Source organism: Protopterus annectens, chromosome 2.part2 (genome assembly GCF_019279795.1).
Source record: "Protopterus annectens isolate FY-2018-M chromosome 2.part2, PAN1.0, whole genome shotgun sequence".
Lineage (NCBI taxonomy): Eukaryota > Metazoa > Chordata > Ceratodontiformes > Protopteridae > Protopterus > Protopterus annectens.
The window spans coordinates 611067684-611087139 of NC_056730.1; the positions used below are offsets into that span (position 1 = coordinate 611067684).

Consider the following 19456-nt stretch of genomic DNA (forward strand, 5'->3'; position numbering starts at 1 on the left):
TGGCAATTTCCTTGCTTATTCTGTTTATTGTGTCATTTCGGTATGTCTGTTACAGAAATAACCAATTCATGCTACCATTACATTACATACGGGATATCATTGTGTCCTACATTCGTAGCACATCGGCCATTTCTAATACGTTTTATCGGGACACCACTGTCCATGGAGAGACTGCCCCAAACACAGTGGGACAGGTGGTGACCTTAGTCGCTGCTCCTATGTCGGTGCGGCGCTGACATGCGGCTGTACACCTTCTCTGAGTGTAAACACTGACAGTACATTGCGGCGGCGGTCTTATGCGTATCCTTTGCTCCTTGAACGGGTACACTTATGCCTTGGTGGCTTCTATTTGCTTCTCCGTTGATTTGGAACGGGAGCTATGTTGCGTACTGTAATGCGCGTTTCATTCTGCACGGGACCTGGCTGCTGCCATTACTATTGTGGGCGGACCGTGGCTGTCAGCACATTAGGTTGCTCACCTCCTGCCGGCTTAGACACGCCTCCAGACGCATCCTACCTGGGCTCGCTCACGTACACTACGCACGTGTCTGTGATTCCGGTGCACTCTCATTAATATGTATATGGCGCTACTGCGCCGGATATTCCATGCACCGCCGGCGCAGGCCTTACGCCGGCCTTGCGCCGAGCTTCATGAATCCCGGGGAATGTGTTTAAAGTAAAATAATAATGATAAACATTAATTATAGTATATCAGTAACTTATATGATCAATTGCTGCTTTGTAAATAGGTATTTTGGTTGGAGTAACTCACACTGAATGTAAATGTTTACAAAACCTACCTAATAGCATTGTCTTCAAGAATCATTCATTTATGAATCAGCTGACTACAATTACATGATTGTGAATTGAAGCAAAGTGTAACCTGATGACTTTGTAGATAAAAAAAGCATACAGCATTGTTTACCAAATTAGTGGTGCACCTTAAAGATAAAAAGTTGAACAAGTGATGGATTATGATGTAAAGCATAGCCCTTAAACTTCTGAGAAAGCAAAAATAATTAAGGAAAGGCTTAAAATTGGGGGCACTTCTAAATACTTGTGCTATTAACTTGAAACAAAAATATCCACTTTTAGAAGGGTAGAAAAGAATGCTGAACCAAAATGAGGACAACCCTGTAAATTATGGACAGTTTTAGATAACTTATTGTTTAGGAGACATATTAAATTAATTTGTCTTAAAAGACAAACAGAACTCTTTGTTGTATGTTTTCATTCTCTGTGATGAGGTGTTTTTTTAGTAATATTACCATTACAGAAATTTCTACTGAAATGCAGTTTATTATTTTCTGTAACTAATTGGTTGTATATTAGGCTGAAGCATATTTACATACCAGAATACAGATGGATATTGCAGAATCCTTTAAAAGGGAAAAAGTAGTTTGGAAGACAGTAAAAGTAAAAAAAAAAAAACAGACTGGAACATGACCTCACTGTTTATGTTAAAAAATACTAACATCAATAAGTTTGCTTTCATTGACTTAAAAAAGACAGCTGTAGGGAATCTGACAAACATATTTTTCGGGCAACTAGCCACTGCTAGTCACTTGCCTAGGCTTAGCAGTATCTACTCCCATGATATGACTGGAACCTATTTATACCTTCAGCATAACATTTTAATGGGAGAAAAGCATTCAGCTGAATACAGTAAATCTGAATTTTGAATTTGGCAAAGTATCCAAAAAGTTGGCAGGATATGGGGCTATTTACGATGGGAGTGTTTTCCCTACCCTCAGGGGTAGTGGCACTAAGTTGGTTTAGCAGGGATTAAGTGTTCTGCGTGAAGTATTTAAGCTAAGCCCCCTAAAAAATTAACTCAAGACTTTCTTAAAAGATATTTTGTCATATTTTTAATTGTTTTATAATTTCAAGAATAATGGCTTTGACTGGGCATCTAGACCAGTTTGTAACACTGCTAATGTAAAACATTTTACTAATGGTTTGCACAAATTTGTAATGGCCTTCCTGATAAAAAAAAATCACTGCCATTACCCCTTGGGAAATGATTGCAAGTGATTTCTAAGTGTGTTTTAGCAATGAATCACTTGTTTTGGGAGATGACTCCCTTGTTCGAGTTGATGCAGCCAAGGAGTTAGTGTATATATTTGTTTAGGGTGGTGACTTGCTCCCTACATTGAGGGGTGTCAGGGGGCTTGCTATTTGCAAAAAAAATGTTTATTTTTTCACAATTCTATGTTTTGGGCATCACCTTTTGGCATTTCCACTCTTCAGTGTAGTGGAAATGTATTTTCATAGCAGAACCACTGGGTCTTCTAGGGTCAAAGATTGTTTCCATGCAAGATAGTTGTCATAGTTGGAGTAATCTTCAAGACGTACTGAGTTGTAAATAAGAAAAAACAAATCAGACCATGATAAACTGACTACAGTAGTGTTGTTGATCCTAATGGTAAACATATATCTAATAGCTGTGAACACTAGCGTCTTTCATGAGAGGCTTAGTTAACATAAAGAATGTTATACAATCAAGGCTCATTACAATTCAGAAATGAACAAACTGATTAGATAGCCCAACCAATGTGCCCATTGTATATCAAGCATATGCCAATATAAAAGGTCCTGCTGCAGATGGACAGAACAATATATAAGAAAAATTAGGTATATTCTGCAAAGCAAAACAATCAGAAAGAAACCTATCTGATTTTTCTTATATTTTTGAATTGTACCTCATAAAAACTGTTACTGTTTTCTAAACTATTAAAAAAATAAAAAGCTTCTGAGATTCTGTTTTCTCCATCACTTTTCCTGCACTGCACTGATACTCTTTGCAAGCGTGGGAAGGTAAGTCCCATATACATGTGCAGTACATCAGACTAGGGAAGACAATGTTGAAGAAGACTGAAGTTTCCTTATACAAATACATTATTTAAGAACATAAGCAATTTATTTATTAACTAATGTAATTGTATAATAGCAATAATCCACTCCTGGTTGTGGGTACATCAGGGTTTACCATTGGTTGGCCGTGATCAAACCGCACCAACCATGGGTAAAGTTGTGGATTATTGCTTAAATAAAGTGTAGAATGTTGTGCCTAACGTAAGCCAGTGTGTTGTGAAATGAGAACTGTGCATGAGGATTGCTGTGAATGTTAAATAATTTTCTGATATTTTGAGATAAAGTTTGTTATATTATTCTTGATAAAAAGTAGACATAGCTAATGCAACTTTTATTGGACCAATATAGGTTTTGCAGTAATTTAAGCTTTGAAAAAACAGGAGCTCTTTGTTTGGAGTTTGATGTTAGATAACAGTGCTTTGATATCCATTTTGCCTAGAAAGGGAGCACAGTTACATAATTTCATTTTCATTGACTGAAAGAATGACTTTAAATTCCAGGTTGAGAAGAACATTTGAAAAAAATTCTAGTCTGCAGCTCAAATGTTTAGAATTCTGACCCATGAAACACAGAGACAGATACTGTGTGTTTGTACGCGTGTGTGTGTGTGTGTGTGTGTGTGCGTGCACCACGTGTATGCATGTGCATATGAAACCTAGCCAGTATAAATTCAAATCTTCTAGCCTAGTATTTAATGGGAAAATAAATTATGATAAATAAAGATCTAACAGAAAAATCAGTTAAACACAGTAAAGGAAAACAAAGTTAGAATTTATTACTCATTAGGTTCATAGGAGGTTACTAGGATAATGGCCCTAGAGCCTTTACAAGCCTAGCCATATTTATCCCAAGTTGCCCCATTTGTCAGTAGTTAGGTGAGTGAAGTTCTCATAGCTAAGGCTCTATGGTAGTTAATACTGACTTCCTTTGTCCAGGAGGGGCATGGGCACTACCCAAGGAGTGAATTTGTAGTCACATATCCATTGATCTAGGTTGTGTTCGAAGAGGGTCAGGGAGCGTCTCTGTTTCACATCAACTGGAAGCTTGTTCCAGAGAAGTGGCAGTCTCTCCAGCATGACCTGCTCATGTCCAAGGCTGGGTTAAGATCCTTGAAGCGGGTGACCCTCCTGCAGTTTGATTTACAAATGCGCAGTATTTCCATCAGGATTGGATAAGAGACTGCCTCATAAGTCAGGCACAGGTAACCCCTTAGCAGACAGTATACAGTGCCAAGGCTTTCAGTCTTTCCGTGTAAGACTTGTTTTGTGTATCCTGTAATTTCTTGGTGAGAAAAATCTGTGGTGTTTCCAGTTGTTGCAGGAGTCTGTTGACGTACATGCAAAATGCAGTATTCTACTACTGTACTTAGTTATCTGTCTGATGAGAGCCGAGCATAATGGAATCATAACATGCTTAGATCTAGATGCAATGCCTTTACTTATAAGATGTGCCACATAGAAGGATTTCCTTACTACTGTAGATACGTGGTGGTCAAAGTTCAGATTGCTGTCAACCTAAGTACCCAGATTATGTACCACTGACTCTGCAATTAGGAGAGTGCTGTCTATAATGTAATTACTAGGCATGTCATCTTTCCCAAAGGGAATAATAATGCATTTTATTTTGCATTTAGCTTTAGTATGTGGCTTTTGGCAGCAGTGGTGCAGCAGTTAGAGTTGTCTCCTCACAGCTAGAGGTTCTCCAGTTCAAGTCTTGGCAGGAGTGCCTTCTGTGTGGAGTCTGCATGTCCTCCCTGTGGTTGAGTGAGTTTTAAAGACATGCAGGTATGAGCGTGTGTGTGTGTCTTCTGTGAAGGGTGGGTGCTGGGCTGGCATCTACTGTAACATGTCAAGCAGAGCGCCTCCTTGGCCCACTTCAAAAGGAACCTTGACGAATGGATGGTAGATAGGAAATTCACCCCGGGGATCACGTCAGTCACCCTGCTAGACAGGAGTCCAGTGAAGTAAATATTGTGGGAAGAAATACCCAGGGAATTGTTAAGGCTAGGCTTGTATAGGTCCCAGGGCTGATAGGCTAGTACCAACCTATGAACCTATAAAAACTCCACTGCCAATCAATCTGCAGACTGGTGATCTGCTGTGGTGGCCACTACCAGGAGAAGCCAAAGGACATTACTAGCATTAGTCCATGGCTTTGGCAACAATCATTTGTCCTGCCTGCAATATATTAACATCATGGGGGGAATCAATGATTGCTCCCAATTTGCAATTGCCAGTGAACTTGGTTAGCCACAGGCTGTCCAAGTTTGCCTGAATTTCTGAGAAATAAATTCCAAAAAGTAAGGGGACCAGCACAGAACCCTATCTTACACCACTGGTGACTGGTCTTTTGCTAGAGGTGAAGTCACCCACTTTGACAGTATGTATCCTGTCAGTGAGTCAGTTGGCTACCTGTTTTGTAATGTAGGGGTTAATTCCCAATTCAGAGAAGTTCTCCATAATACCTAAGTGGGAGATTGTATCAAATGCCTTGGCTAGTTCAAGAGAGGCAGTAAGCACTGTCTTTCCCTAGTCCAGGGCCTTGGTGACTTTCTCGAAGAAGTCAGACATGTTTAATAGGCATGATCTACCTTTATCGAATCCAAAATGGGTTTGGTCCAGAGTTTGGAGATTACCTATGTTCTTGTTAATAAGGCCCATAATAATTCTTTCCATGGCCTTGCAGATGAGGCTAATCAAGCTTATGGTCTTATAACTCCCTGGGTCGGTTGATGATCCCCCTTTGTGCAGAGGGATTACTGTTGATGTCCTCCATTCCGCCAGAGCATAGTCAGTTCATAGGCTGTGGTTAAACAGGAATCCAATTGGGTCTGCTAGGTCATGTTTATGGTTGTTTAAAAGGCAACCTGGGATGTTGTCTGGTCCCATTGCTGATGTGGTTTTGGCCTTGGAGTGCACCAAGATGACCTGCTCCCTTGAGATAATATGCTGAAGAATGGTGGCAGCTATACTATGGAGGGGAAAGGGGGGGGTGAAATTTGCTCCAAATCCATCAGCTAGCATGTTGGCTATTACCTCTAGTTGAGTATAGATGGTGCTATCCACAACCAGTTCAGCACGTAATTGGATATTCCCTTTTAGATATCAGAGGTAGTTAAAGAATGCTTTGTGATTATCCTTAGCTAGGGAAGCTATTTTGCCTTGTAATTAGCTTTGGAGGACTTGACAAGATCTGTAATTTGTTTGATTAAGCTAGAGAGGGATTTCTTCCTTTGCTGAGCCAATTCTGTCTTATTCTTGGACATTGTTTTCTTTCTCTTGTTGTATAGTCTGTTTATAGTAGGAGGTTGTCTTAGTATAAAATCTGTGTGATATAAATATTCTAGTTCAGAAAAAATATATATGCACAATAATGGCAATAATGACAAAAGTAGTGACTACCAAGAGAATAAAGTGCTGCCATAAAAATGCATAGATGCCCATAAATTAGTAATGTGTGCATGTGTAAGCAGGACATTTCCTAGAGCATTAACTCATTAACTCCCAAGTGTTGTGTATAGAGAAACAATCAACCAAACACAAGGTAAGGCATCACCCTGTCAGTTTGCATTCACCAAAGTTCCTTCCTTTGACACCATTCACTTCAGCTTGCTAAAAATAGCAAATAACCACAAATGAGGGTAACAGCTGCTCTGCTAGCAATGCAGAACTGAAAAAAGCAAGTGCTACATACCATTTGAATTTCATAGGTAGTTTTCACTGTCTGTAGTACTGTTCAGAAGCTTATTCACCTTATAAATCATATCTTTCCTGGTGGCCACAGTGTTTCATTTCCCAGTCTGCATTTGATAGCCACATCATTTTTCTATTAATCTATGCTGAAAGCATGTTGGACATTACTATGCATCCATAAATATATTTCCCACATCTACAGATGTTCACTCATTAAAGGCTAAAGTTTTCTGTGTGCACCAATCAAACGTTTTCTCGTTTGAGCCTGCCAAGTGGATTTTGTGTTCCTAACCTTTTCCAAGTTTCCCTACACCCTTGCAGTTATTGCTTTAGTTCTTGACCAGGCCACTGTATCTCCAGATAAGAGCATCTGGATCTGAGCTAGATCATGAAGGCAATTCAGATGTTCATGTCTGCTTCCAGATTTATTATTTGTCTCAATGAAATGTTCACTGACTACCATGTTTTTCAGTATCTGTGGTCACCAAATTGTGCAGCATTCCTTCAGTCTGCAAATAACTTTTTTCCTGAATTTTTGTGAACCAGCTTGGTAAGAGTTTGGCTTTTGAGGTCTAGTCTATGGCAAAATGAAATTTAATCAGTGTGATGCATCACCATTTAGAAACGTGTGTTTGTGTGCATTGGGGGGACAGGGTGCTGTATTCATGTATTGCTTTTGGAAAAAGCTGGTTGGTCAGTTTTCACATATATATATATATATATATATATATCTGCATGGCTGTCACTGTTCGACTCATGAACATTTCTTTCAAGTAAGGCTTCAAATGTAAAAATTCTGAAAAGTAGATTATAATGCACTATTATTTCTTTGAGGAAATTAACAGCCGGCATTCCCAATTTCCTCAGGAATGAATGAGATATCTGTTTGCTGTTAGTACCAAGCACAGGAGTGTGTTTTGTGTTAACATGTCAGCATTAAGTTCTTATCATATGTAAGAAAAGCAGCAGGGCTAACAGAGTTTGTTACATTAACATTTTCTGATTGCTAGGGCCTTATTGGCTGTTATGCTTATGATTACTGTTCAAACAAAGATATTACCGTATGCAAAATTAACAACTCTTTTCATGAATAAAACAGGAATCAATATTAGACAAACACCGGTATATAGGTAAACATTTTTTGTCTCAGTGCACAGCTGTAAGGCTTAATATACATTTGTTTTCATACTTTTTTAGGGACTCAGTATTGGAGATATGACAATGAAAGAGATGAGGCATTTGCTATGGATCATGAAGAAAAAAAATATCCTCGACTCATAAAAGAAGAGTTTCCTGGCATATTTAGTCCTCTTGATACAGCATTTTTTGACAGGCGAGACAACAACATCTACTTCTTCAAAGGCAGTGAGGTATGTTTTATAACAATATTTACTATTTCACAGGCAATGAATTGTGCCTTCTGTTTTCATTTTGCTTTTTCTGTGTCCTTTTACAGTCAACAAAATTGGTCATTTGAGGTCAGATTTTAGTAGAAGGCTTTTATTTCTGCACTGACTTAAGCCTGACCAATAGCATGATGACTATATGTGTTATGTCCTTCAGCTTTTCCCAGGCCACAAAAATTGCAATATTTAACCAATAGGACTGCCATTGCTAAATGTTCCGTAGGTTGGACTTCATCAGTAGTAATTTAATCATGACAGATCATTAGTATTTAGCTCATTGACACTCTTTATTCATTGGCCATCATCCTCTTGTCTAATATAGCAAGTAAAGCCATAGTAATAGCTTGGTCAGTTCTCTTTTCTTCCATATCTCACTTCTCACTGAGAGGTGTGCCCTTCTACCACCTAGGAGTCAAGGCACTTATAAACTCCTGCTGGGGGCCTAACTGATCAAACACAGATTAATGATCAACTGCCAAAGGGAGCTACTAAAAAGAAGCAGAGTGTTGTGGAAAAAGCTGCACACAGATTTTGTGCCCTATGACCACGTGCAACTAAGATGCTAATTATACTGCTATATAAACATATATATGTATTTGTATATATATATATATATATATATATATATATATATACACTTTTTTTTGGAAGGAGGAGTTTTCAAGTACCGCTAAACAATTTTGCGAGAATATTCTTGCTTCCAAGAGACTAGGCAGTATTCGTAGTCCTGCCCTCCATTTGTGTTTAGTGGTAATCTGCCAGTAGCAGGCTATGCAGATAGGCAGATGTGGTCAGCATGTGTTATTCACACTGAGTATGGAAAATACAGACATATTGCTAAACATGCCTACCTAAAGTAAAGCAGAAAGTACTTGAGGAAAAGCATTAAGAGGAGATGTATTATATGCATAAGGCACATTAGTCATTAGCATATTACTACGATCCACAGAAATAAGCGTAAAAGGGTCTCATCTGCATACAATACTTGTAAATGGACTGGAATGTATGTGAGCAAGTACCACTTTAACTTGGGATATCTGGAGTTATGCAGGATGTTATTTAGAAAATTGCAGACCTTGTAAAGTAAAAAAAAATAAAATAAAAATTCAGGTAAGATTATTGAGTTCACTTCAAGAAATGTTTGATATTTACTGCTTATGCTTATATGGTCAAACTTCTGAATGGATTGCTGGGTAAATGGCATCATTTTACTGCTTGTGCATACATGGTATAATTACTGAGGAGATCAATGGGAAAATAGTGTCATTTAGTGCTTCTGCATACATGGTCAAACTACTTAAAGAGTCACTTGAGGAAGTAACTTCTATTGATGTAATTTGAGTTTTTATGTATTCTTAGACAAATGAAAGGATCGCTGGGGAAATAATGCATTGTGGTGCCATTGAAATGCTTGTGCACTCTTGGACAAAGTACTAAAGGGATTACTGAGGGAAATAATTCATTTTGTTTTATATATGTGTTTTACATGCATGGTTCTTGGATTGCAAAGTAGATACAAAACACTCAGCTATGCTTTTAAGAACAGATGTGCATACAGTGCGTGTATTGGAGGACTATGAATCATAAAAACACTTCATTAGCACATGCCACTTTACAGGATTTCTCATTTACATCTCATTATGCTTACAGTCATAGTGGGCATTGAGCATTACCATAATACATGGTCTGTATGAATTGCTGGTTATCTAAACTCACTCTCAAGCATTGCAAGTAACCGTACTGCATTTACACATCAGTTATGAAAACCACCCATTTTTTAGGGAGTAATAAAAGCAGTGAAAGGGTTGCAAGCAGCAGGCTACAGCTCTGCAAATGCATTCTATAAAAGTAAATATGAATCTTTAGAATCCTCTTTGATTGTTGTAGATGTTACCACAGTAGGCCAGAAATTCTATCTTTTTGCTAGCTAGTGGACAGTCCAGTTATTTGAGTTGTTTTCCCTAGGTTTTGCCACAGATCTTAACTTGCATCCCACAGTTGCAAACCAGTTTAGAGAAGCCACTAAAATGACTTTCTTTGGTATGGGGGAAGTGACTAAACCTGTTCTGTTAGTTTAAAATGAGACAGATGTCAATTTAATATTGCATCTTATCCAACCAAGAATGTGAATCTGATGTTGTAAATCTTTATTCATTCCTTACTGTTAGGACTTTGGTTCCGTCCTCGGAACTGACACGGCCACTACCAAGCCCATGCCAACCAAAACTCTCAGCTAAGACCTATCCACAATTGCCCTCTCATAGTCTCCTCAGATCTAGTTTGCCTCATTCCTCATCAGATATGCCAAGCCTTCTCTTCAGCTAAGTGTAGTGTTTTTTGTGACTTATCTATATAATTACCTTCCTTTAGTCAGTTTTCCCTAAAGATTATCTTCTCATCTTTAAATTTATATTCTTTCTTTCTAACTCCTACCCTCTACTTTTGGTAGCTCTTTTCATACCGTCGTCGGTACTGTCCCTCTCCCCTGCCTTTGGTAGGCCTTTTCCTACCACTTTGTGGTATTTCTTAGTACCATTGTTGGTACTCCTCCTTTTCTATCTGTTTAAAAAAAAAAAAAAACCCTCTTCTGCTGTAACCTTGTTATTGTTATTTTGGGTTATATTGTAGTTTAGGACTATAGTGTTTTTTCCATGATGTCTGATAAAGTAAAGCTAGTTTTTAAACAGTATGATAAGTGCAGGCGTAAGATGCCCAACTCAGATGGTCACGCCCGGTGTGTTTATTGTTTGGGTGTTGACCACATCAATGTATCTTGTGATATTTGTTCTACCTTCAGCAACTGTACATTGGCTGAGCTTAAGAACAAGCTGATTCTGAAGGGTATGATGGAAACACCCTTCTCGGAGGCCCTTTCAGGGACGTCATCTCACCACCTCCAAAGCATAAGGATGTGAAGAAACATAAAGAGAAATGGAGTCACTTGGTTCTAACATCTCTGTTCTCCTCGGAACCGAGTCGACACCCGGCTTCTCCAGCACCTCCAGCACAGACTTTTTCGGCACCAGGCTCCATGTCATCTCCATCAGTGTTGCCTTTGATTATGACTCCAACCACTGTACCAGCTTCGGCACCACCCCCCTCGGTGCCGACCTTGGTTTTGACACAGGCTCTGACTACTGTATCTGCATCGGCACCATCCCCGGCCGCAGTGCCGATGTCTTATATGACTCCACTGACAGCATCAGTTCCGAAGGTCGAACACCTTCCCAGTATCAGATATTCTCCCTCTTATGATCCCTTTTTGGGACAAAAGTTTAGTCCATTTCTTGACAGACCTGAATCTCCTTCGGCAGCTTCCTTCAGATCCACCAGGAGTCTTTCAGAACAAGATGTAGTGAGGGTTGTGGACCAGCTTTTGGCAGCTAGAGGATTACCCACCCCCAGTAGGTCTTCTTTCCCTCTTAGAATGGAAGCTCTCATGGCATATTTACCTGTATATCCTCCTTCAGCCTCCTCCCAGGTCCTGGAGTCTTTGGTACCGATGGCCATCCCAGTGCATTCTGTCTCGGCTCCAACAGTGGAGGCTTCCCTATTGGCACCAATTACCCTTGCTGCAATGGCTCCGTTGGAACTGGCACACTCTCGAAGCAGTGATTGAGCTGTTGGCACCGTGGCTCCTAGTTCAGTGCCTATTTTTTCAGTGGCACCATCTATGGCCATGCCTCCCCCGACAGCTACCGGTCCTCTCGGAGCTCCTCACCTAGAGGTGGGCTCCTCAGGGCAGGGTGTGACCCCATTTCCAAGGTCGGCCTTCTCGGTTCCGGGCTATCATCCCTCCTCAGGCGGGCCTGCTTTCCAGGTGATGGAGACTGTCCTTGCCTCAACAGGCCCACAGTTGGCACCATTGCCATAGACACCAGAACCCCCCTCTAGCATGCAGCTGTCTCTGGTATCCAGAGCATGGGTGTTGCAAGACCTTCCCTTGAAGAAAACCCTTTCTCCGGAGTCCTCCTCAGAAGATCCAACTGGGGAGCCACCCCAGAAGAAACTGTGCAAGAGGAAGCATCTTGATTCCCCTGAGGACTCCATCACCAAAGGCACCGATTGCAATGAGGGAGAAGGGTCCCCATGGTCTCCCCTGGAAGATGTCTCTTTTGGAGACATTCTCGAGATCCTGCAGAGGGGAGACTGGAAATCCCCCAAACGTTCTTTGGAGGAATCAGTTTTCTTGCAGGCCTTCCATGCTCAGTCATCTACTTCCTGGGTGACCCCACCTGTGGATGAGCTTGTTAAAGTTATTGTGCAGCATGCCTGGAAGGCCCTGGACAACATAGAACCTGTCCCCCGGAGGCCAGATAAAATTTTATCCACCTCTGAAGACCAGCCCATTTGGTCCAAGCAGCTGGTAGTTGATCCCATGATAATGGTGGCAACCACCAAGAAGGTACTGGCTGAAGATAGTTCCACTGTTCATTCCCCGAACAGGGAGTCTCGGGCTATGGACAGACTGAGGAAGCGGAGCTATGCTTCAGCGACCTTTGACATTCGGTCACTGAATTATCTGGCACACTTTACTAGCCTCCAAAGAGACCTAATCTCAGAAATGTCTGCCTCTTTGGCGGGGGTACTGCCTGAGGAGGTGCCTCTCAGCTAGCTACTTGGGAATCCATCTTGAACTCCTCTATGTGCTTGATCTCTCACACCACCGAGGAGGCAGCTCAAGCAGCCACATCAGACATCGTCATGAGACAGCATGCTTGGATGCATTTGTGTGATTTCGCGGACCCCTTTAAATCTTCTTTTGTCAACGCGCCTGTTGAATCTTCCCTTTTTGGTCCTAAAGTAAGAGATACACTATCATGTAGTGAGAAGGACAGAAAGACCTTGTCTGCTGTGGGCATGTTTTTCCACCCCCCAGAGATCCTACTCCAGAAACCAGAGGGAAGGGAAACTGTGGTTCAAGAAGTCCCAAGGATCTTTTTGTAACACTCGTGATGAGCAGGCCCCTGGAAGATGCCCCTTTTGGGGCAGAGGGGGTCATCACAACCAGGACTCTAGAGATTCCTTCTTTGGCCGACTCTTCCAGCACTCCTGAACTGCTGCCCGATTGCTTTCCTCTGGAAGCAGTCGGGGGTCGATTTTCCCTGCACCTACAGGCCTGGCAACTCATAACAACTGATGCGTGGGTGCAGAGAATAATATCCAGAGGCTATCATATCCCATTCGATCTTACTCCCAGACCCGTAAAATGAATCCTAGATGTCCCACAGAGTCAGAGGAAGGCTGCAGCCTTAGAAATCGAAAAGCTGCTAAGAAAAAGAGTCATCCAGCCACTCCCACCAGACCAGAGAGGATCCCTGTTTTACTCAAGGTTCTTTTTACTGCCAAAAAAGACAGGGGACTGGAGACCAATCCTGGATCTCAGCTTACTGAACAAATTTATAAAACCTCAAAAATTCTGGATAGTCACAGTACAGTCCATCCTCCCCTTTCTGGGGAAGGACAACTGGATATGCTCTATAGACCTCCAGGATGTGTATTACCACATAAAGATGGACAAATGCTCCCGGAGATTTCTCTGCTTCCAGTTGGGAGACAATCACTATCAGTTCAGGGTACTGCCCTTTGGTCTCTCGACAGCCCCCAGTGTGTTCACCAAATGTATAGCAGTCATAGTAGCTCATCTCCGACTACAAGGATTCCAAGTGTTTCCATATTTAGACGATTGGCTCCTTACTGCCACGACCAGGAATCTTCTCATTCCCAGTCTACATTACACTCAAGGCCTTGCTCTTCGCTTAGGCATCACGATCAACATAGACAAGTCACAAATGTCTCCAACAAGAGCACTGGAATTCATTGGAGATATCTTCGACACAACGTCCTGTCAAGCTTCCCTTCCTCCTCACAGGCTCTCAAAAATAAGAAGCCAGATTCAAGTCCTCCTTCTACAGACATTGGTAGCAGCACGCCTTGTACTACAGCTATTAAGATCTATGGCAGCAACCATTACCTTAGTTCCACTGGTGAGGTTGCACATGAGTATAGTACAGTGGCTCCTTTCATCACAATGGTCAATCTTAACCCACCCACTCGACCACATGATATGCCTTACAAACCTTTGCAAGAAAGAAATGCTTTTGTGGATGAAGCCATAATCAAATCTTTGGTGCTGACCAATCTGCCTTCCCCAGCTCAGGGCCACGGTGACCACGGACACTTCCCTGTTAGGGTGATTGGGGGCATTTCCAGAGAAAGACAGTCCAAGGCACCTGGTCCCCCATGGAGGCCAATTTGCACATAAATGTCCTGGAATTGAGGGCAGTTCTCTTAGCATTGCAAGCATTCCACACATCCCTTCCTTCCAGGACCATTGCAATTCAGTCGGACAACATGTCAGTCATCTGGTACATCAGCAAACAAGGCAGAACCAGGTCTTACCCTCTGTGTTGGGAGGCCATGAGAATTTGGCACTGGGCAATGCCTTCCAACTGCTTTCTCATAGCAACGCACATTCCTGGGAGTTGCAATCTTATTGCAGACAATCTGAGCAGGAACATTCTGATGCCTCACGAGTGGTCCCTCAGTCCTATCATAGCGGATCAGATATTCCGCCATTGGGGCAGGCCTTGCTGCAACCTGTATGGTTCTCCCCTAAACAACAAATGCAGAAGCTACTTTGCCCTGATCCCTGTCAGGGGGAGTCACTGAGGGATGCTCTGACACACAATTGGGCCCCGGTTCTGCTGTATGCCTTTCCCCCATTTCCTGTCACCCTGAAATTCCTCCAGAAAGCTCAAAGGTTGAGAAGCAGAGTGATCCTCATTGCCCCTTATTGGCCCCGTCAAGTCTGGTTCCCTTTGCTATGGCCTCATCTGATTCACAGCCTGTGGATCCTGTAGATCAATCCCAAGGTCTGCTGTTTCATCCTCAGGGTCTGATTCACCCCAATCTCCACAGCCTCAAGCTCACAGCTTGGTTTCTCCACTTCCGATGATTGCCAGGCTACCTGATATTTCATCTCCTGTTCGTGAGATTCTTCTTGTTTCTCACAAACCTTCCACCAGGAAAATTTATTGTAGTAAGTGGGCTAGGTTTTCTAGATGGGCCAAAGAACATGGCTTAGACCCTTTTAGCATGTCTATTCAGAAGATCCTACAATACCTGACTACCCTATTACACGCAGGAGCTTCAGCATTGACAATTACTGTGCATTTAGCAGCTACTGAAAATTTTCACAATGGAATTTACAATTCTTTTGTTATGTCACACCGACTGGGCAAAACCTTCATGAAAGGAGTATTACATATTAAACCTCCTGACAAGCCTCCTATAGAGCCTTGGGACTTGACATCGGTGCTTCAGTCATTAACAAGTTCACCTTTCAAGCCTTCTAACTCATGTGATATAAATTTTTTGTCTTGGAAAAATCTACTTCTAGTATCCCTTACCTCAGCGAAAAGAGTAGCTGAGTTGCAGGTCTTGAGTGTCAAGAGGCCTTACTTGATTTTTCATAGGGAAAGACTGTCCCTATGTACCGACCCTTCCTTTTTGCCCAAGGTCATTTCTGTTTTTTCCATTAATCTATCTATTGACCTAACGTTTTTTTTTCCTCACCATTCAAATAGAGGGGAATACCTTCTGCATACTCTCAATGTTCATAGGCAACTTCATTTCTACTTGGACAAAACTAAATATTTCAGAAAAATGGATCAATTGTCTGTGGCCTTCGCAGGACTTAGAATGGGTAAGCCTGTTTCCAAAATGACTTTATCTTCTTGGCTCAGAAACGCCATTACTTTCATCTGCCATCAGAACAAAGTGTTCTTACCTTCCAAAATAAGGGCTCACTCTACTAGATTGATGGCTACTTCAATGGCTTTTCATTCCAGAGCCTCTATGGATGATATCTGTGCAGCAGCCACTTTGGCAAGACCTCATACCTTTATCACTCATTACAAATTGAATTTGGCCTCCAGGGGATGAGCATCTTTTGGTTCTATGGTACTCAGGAATGTCCTTCCTTAGGGTCACCCAGGACTCAAGTACCTGGGGACTCAGTCCTAACAGTAAGGAATGAATAAAAATTTACAACATCAGATAAAGAAGTTATGTCTTACCATAATGTTCCATCTGTGTTGTAGATCTTTATTCATTAATTACTTCCCACCCTCCTTCCCCCTGTCTGGACTCCTGGTGGACTTTAGGTTTTCCTTATCAGCTAAGGTATTTGCTCAGACAGAGCCTCGTACTGTCTCTTTTATTACTTCTATACTATAATGGCAGGCAAACTCGATCTGAAGAGACTATGAGAGGGGCATTGTGGGTAGGTCTTAGCTGAGAGTTTTTTGACTGGTGCGGGCTTGGTATCGGCCATGTCAGTTTCGAGGACAGAACCAAAGTCCTAACAGTAATGAATGAATAAAGATCTACAACACAGATGGAACGTTACCGTAAGACATAACTTTTTCTATGATACATGGCTTGTCATCTCTAGAAAATATGGATCTGAAGTTGTTTTCATTTGGTCTTCAAACTGAGGGACTTGGATATGACATGGATCCGACTCGGCCGCATACTCCAGCATTGGATCCAAAGTCCAAGCTCCTCCCCTACCCATAATGCCCTGCTCTCCCTCCTACCCTCAGATCTCATCTGCTGCTCAGTTTAAACAGCATGGGTTTCCACTGCTCCAAGCTATAGTTCATAAGTGTTGCTTTTTGGGCTTTATTCTTTTCCTTTTCTCTAGTTATCTATCCTCTAACCTCTACCTTCCCCTTTTGCATCTTGGCATCGGTCTATAAAAAAAACAAACTTTCTTTTCTACCCTAGCATGTCTATGTGTGTGTGTGCGTGTGTGTGTGTGTGTGTGTGTGTGTGTGTGTGTCTCTGTGTGTGTGTGTGCATAGTGTTCTTTCTTGGCCAAGTCCCCATGTAAGTCCTGCCCAGATCTGAGCCAGAGTTCCCCTTGGCTCTGGTCTCCATGTTTCTCCCTGGAGCCAAAGACCTCTTGGGCTCAGTCCCCAACTGCCACCTCTCCTCAGTGCCATTCTAGGCCGGGGTCAGTGGCCTCTTCAGTCGGTCTGCTTGGAGTCTGTCCAAAGCCAAAGTGGACAGGATGATGTTGGAATTCCTTTGGGCCCAGATTCAGCTGGGAGTCGTGCCTGCTTCATCTCCCACTGGGGCCGGGAGCACGCAGTCCACCTTCCTCCTTATCTCTCCTTCTCCAATCCGCCCTTCGGTTTCAGAGTCCTTGGGTCCGAGGTTTTCGGGTGTTGAGGGGTCAGAGTCGATGGTCCCTGGTACCTTGACCCTGACCGTTGCCTTTAGCAGTTAGGCTCCGACGTTTTCAGAGTGGACCAACTCTCAGAGGTGTAGCCTTGGTGTCAGATCTGAGAGGATGGCATCAACTTTGAGGTTTGCAGGGTCCACTCGCCTTCATCGTTTGAGGTGGTGGAGAGGGTCCTCTCCACTTCTTTGAGACCATTGACACTCTCAGCTTCATATTCTGCCCTGGCTCCCTCTTTTTTTGGGCTGGAGTCTTCCATCCTGCCCCCTCAGGGACAGCCTGCTGCCAGTTCGCCCCAGGAGGTTTGGATCCTGGAACTCTCCAAAACTTCCGAATCCTCCCTGGAGTCCCCACCTCAAAGCTCCCTCTGAAGCGTACATGCAAGAGGAGGCACTTAGACTCCCCACTGGAGTGTCTCACTGATGATATCGACTTGGAAGAAGGGGAGGGCTCCCCCAGTCATCCCGGAGGGTGTCTCCTTTGGGGACATCACGGAGATCTTTCACCAATGCTGTGGGTGGTCTACCCTCAATCCCAATCCTGACGAGTCTGTATTCCTGGAGGCATTTGCCACAGGACCTTCTTCCTCCTCGGTGTACCCCCCTGTGGATCCTTTAGTGGATCTTATCTCCACTAGGGCATAGCAGGAACCGGACATGGTTGAGCCCATTCCCAAGTGCCTGGACAAGGCTTTTAGCACCCTATCTGATAAGCTCCATTGGTCCAAGGTGTTCCCAGTCAATGACATGGTGGTTGCGGTGGCCACTAAGAAGGTGCTGGCTCAGGAGAGCTCCTCGGTCCACCCTTCAGACAGGGAGTCTTGGGCGATGGATCATTTTGGGAAGCAGGCCTACACTTCAGCCACCTGAATTACTTGGCACATGTAATCAGACTGCAGAGTGAAATGGTCAAGGAGGTTGCTGAGTCTGCCCCAGGGTCCATGTCAGCAGCGGAGAATAAGGTGTTCTCCTCCCGTATGGCCACCCTCACTTCTATTCCGAATACGTCCATGAGGCTTCTCTCACATGCTACTAAGGGTGCTTCGAGGGCTGCGGTGACTGGCGTGGCCATCAGGCGACACCTCTGGCTCTGGCTTTGTGCTTTTTCAGAGCCCTTCAAGTCATCTTTCACGAACAGTCCCTATGATGGTTCCACCTTGTTTGGAAAAACAGTTCATGGCACATTAACCTAGAACAAGAAGGATGGGAAGACCTTGTCTGCCATTGGGATCCACTCCTCCACTCCACAAAGATCCTTTTCAAGGAATCAGCATGGGGTCAAAAGCTGTGGTTTTGGAAGTCTCAGGGTTCTCCCTAAGACGTTCAGGATACGTCTTCCCCCAGGGGCAGAGGGGGGATACAACAGGTGCTGCCGTCGTGGCAGAGGGGATCCAAAGAACTAGGGGTATTAGGATGCTTTCCCAGACAGACCCTTTCAGCAATCCTGAGGGATTGCCTGACTGCTTGTCTCTGGAAGCATTCGGGGGGCCCTTATCTCTGCATCCAACAGCCTCGGAGTCCATTACAAATAATCTTTGGGTTCTGCAGATCAGATCCAGAGGTTACTCTATCCCCTTTCTTCATCCCCATTCCACCCAGACACCTCCCAGACATTCCAACCGATCAACAGGAGGAGGGAGCCATAGAAATTGCCAGGCTGCTCGCAAAATGAGTAATCTAGCCCGTCCCCCCAGACCAGTCCAAATCAGGCATTTATTCCAGGTTCTTTTTGGTGCAAAAGAAAACGGGAGATGTAGGACCCATTCTGGATCTTTCGACCATGAACTTTTCCGTTGCCAAGACGAAGTTTTGGATGGTCACCCTTCAATCCATTCTGCCCTTCCTGCAGATGAATAACTGGATGTGCTCGGTGGACCTCCAGGAAGCATACTAAAATATCATGATAGACAGGTGCTTACGGAGTTTTCTCCGCTTCTGGCTGGGAGCCAATAATTTTCAGTTCAGAGTACTCCCTTTTGTACTCACCACTGCCCCTCAGGTGTTTACCAAAGTCATGGCGGTAGTGGCGGCTCACCTCTGGCTGCAGGGATTTCAGGTCTTTCCCTACCTGGACAAGTGGCTCCTCTCTGCTCCCACCAGGCATTGCGTAATGCAGACCAGGGATTATCTTTTTCATATAGCCCCATCCCTTGGTATTACCATAAATCTCATCAAGTGTCAACTGACACCAGTTCAGGTGTTGGATTTCATAGGTGCCCGACTGGACACTACACA

The 19456-nt window shown here is 43.1% G+C and overlaps 1 protein-coding gene across 2 annotated transcripts in view; it reads left to right on the plus strand.

Annotated features, from left to right (window-relative positions):
- Nucleotides 1-19456, plus strand: part of LOC122795742 (matrix metalloproteinase-21-like) — a 602767-nt gene that overhangs the window by 510081 nt on the left and 73230 nt on the right. For both annotated transcript variants that reach the window (XM_044064052.1, XM_044064053.1), the window contains one exon: nucleotides 7764-7936. In XM_044064052.1, coding sequence (XP_043919987.1) covers nucleotides 7764-7936 — 173 coding nt within the window. The remainder of the gene's footprint in view (nucleotides 1-7763; nucleotides 7937-19456) is intronic.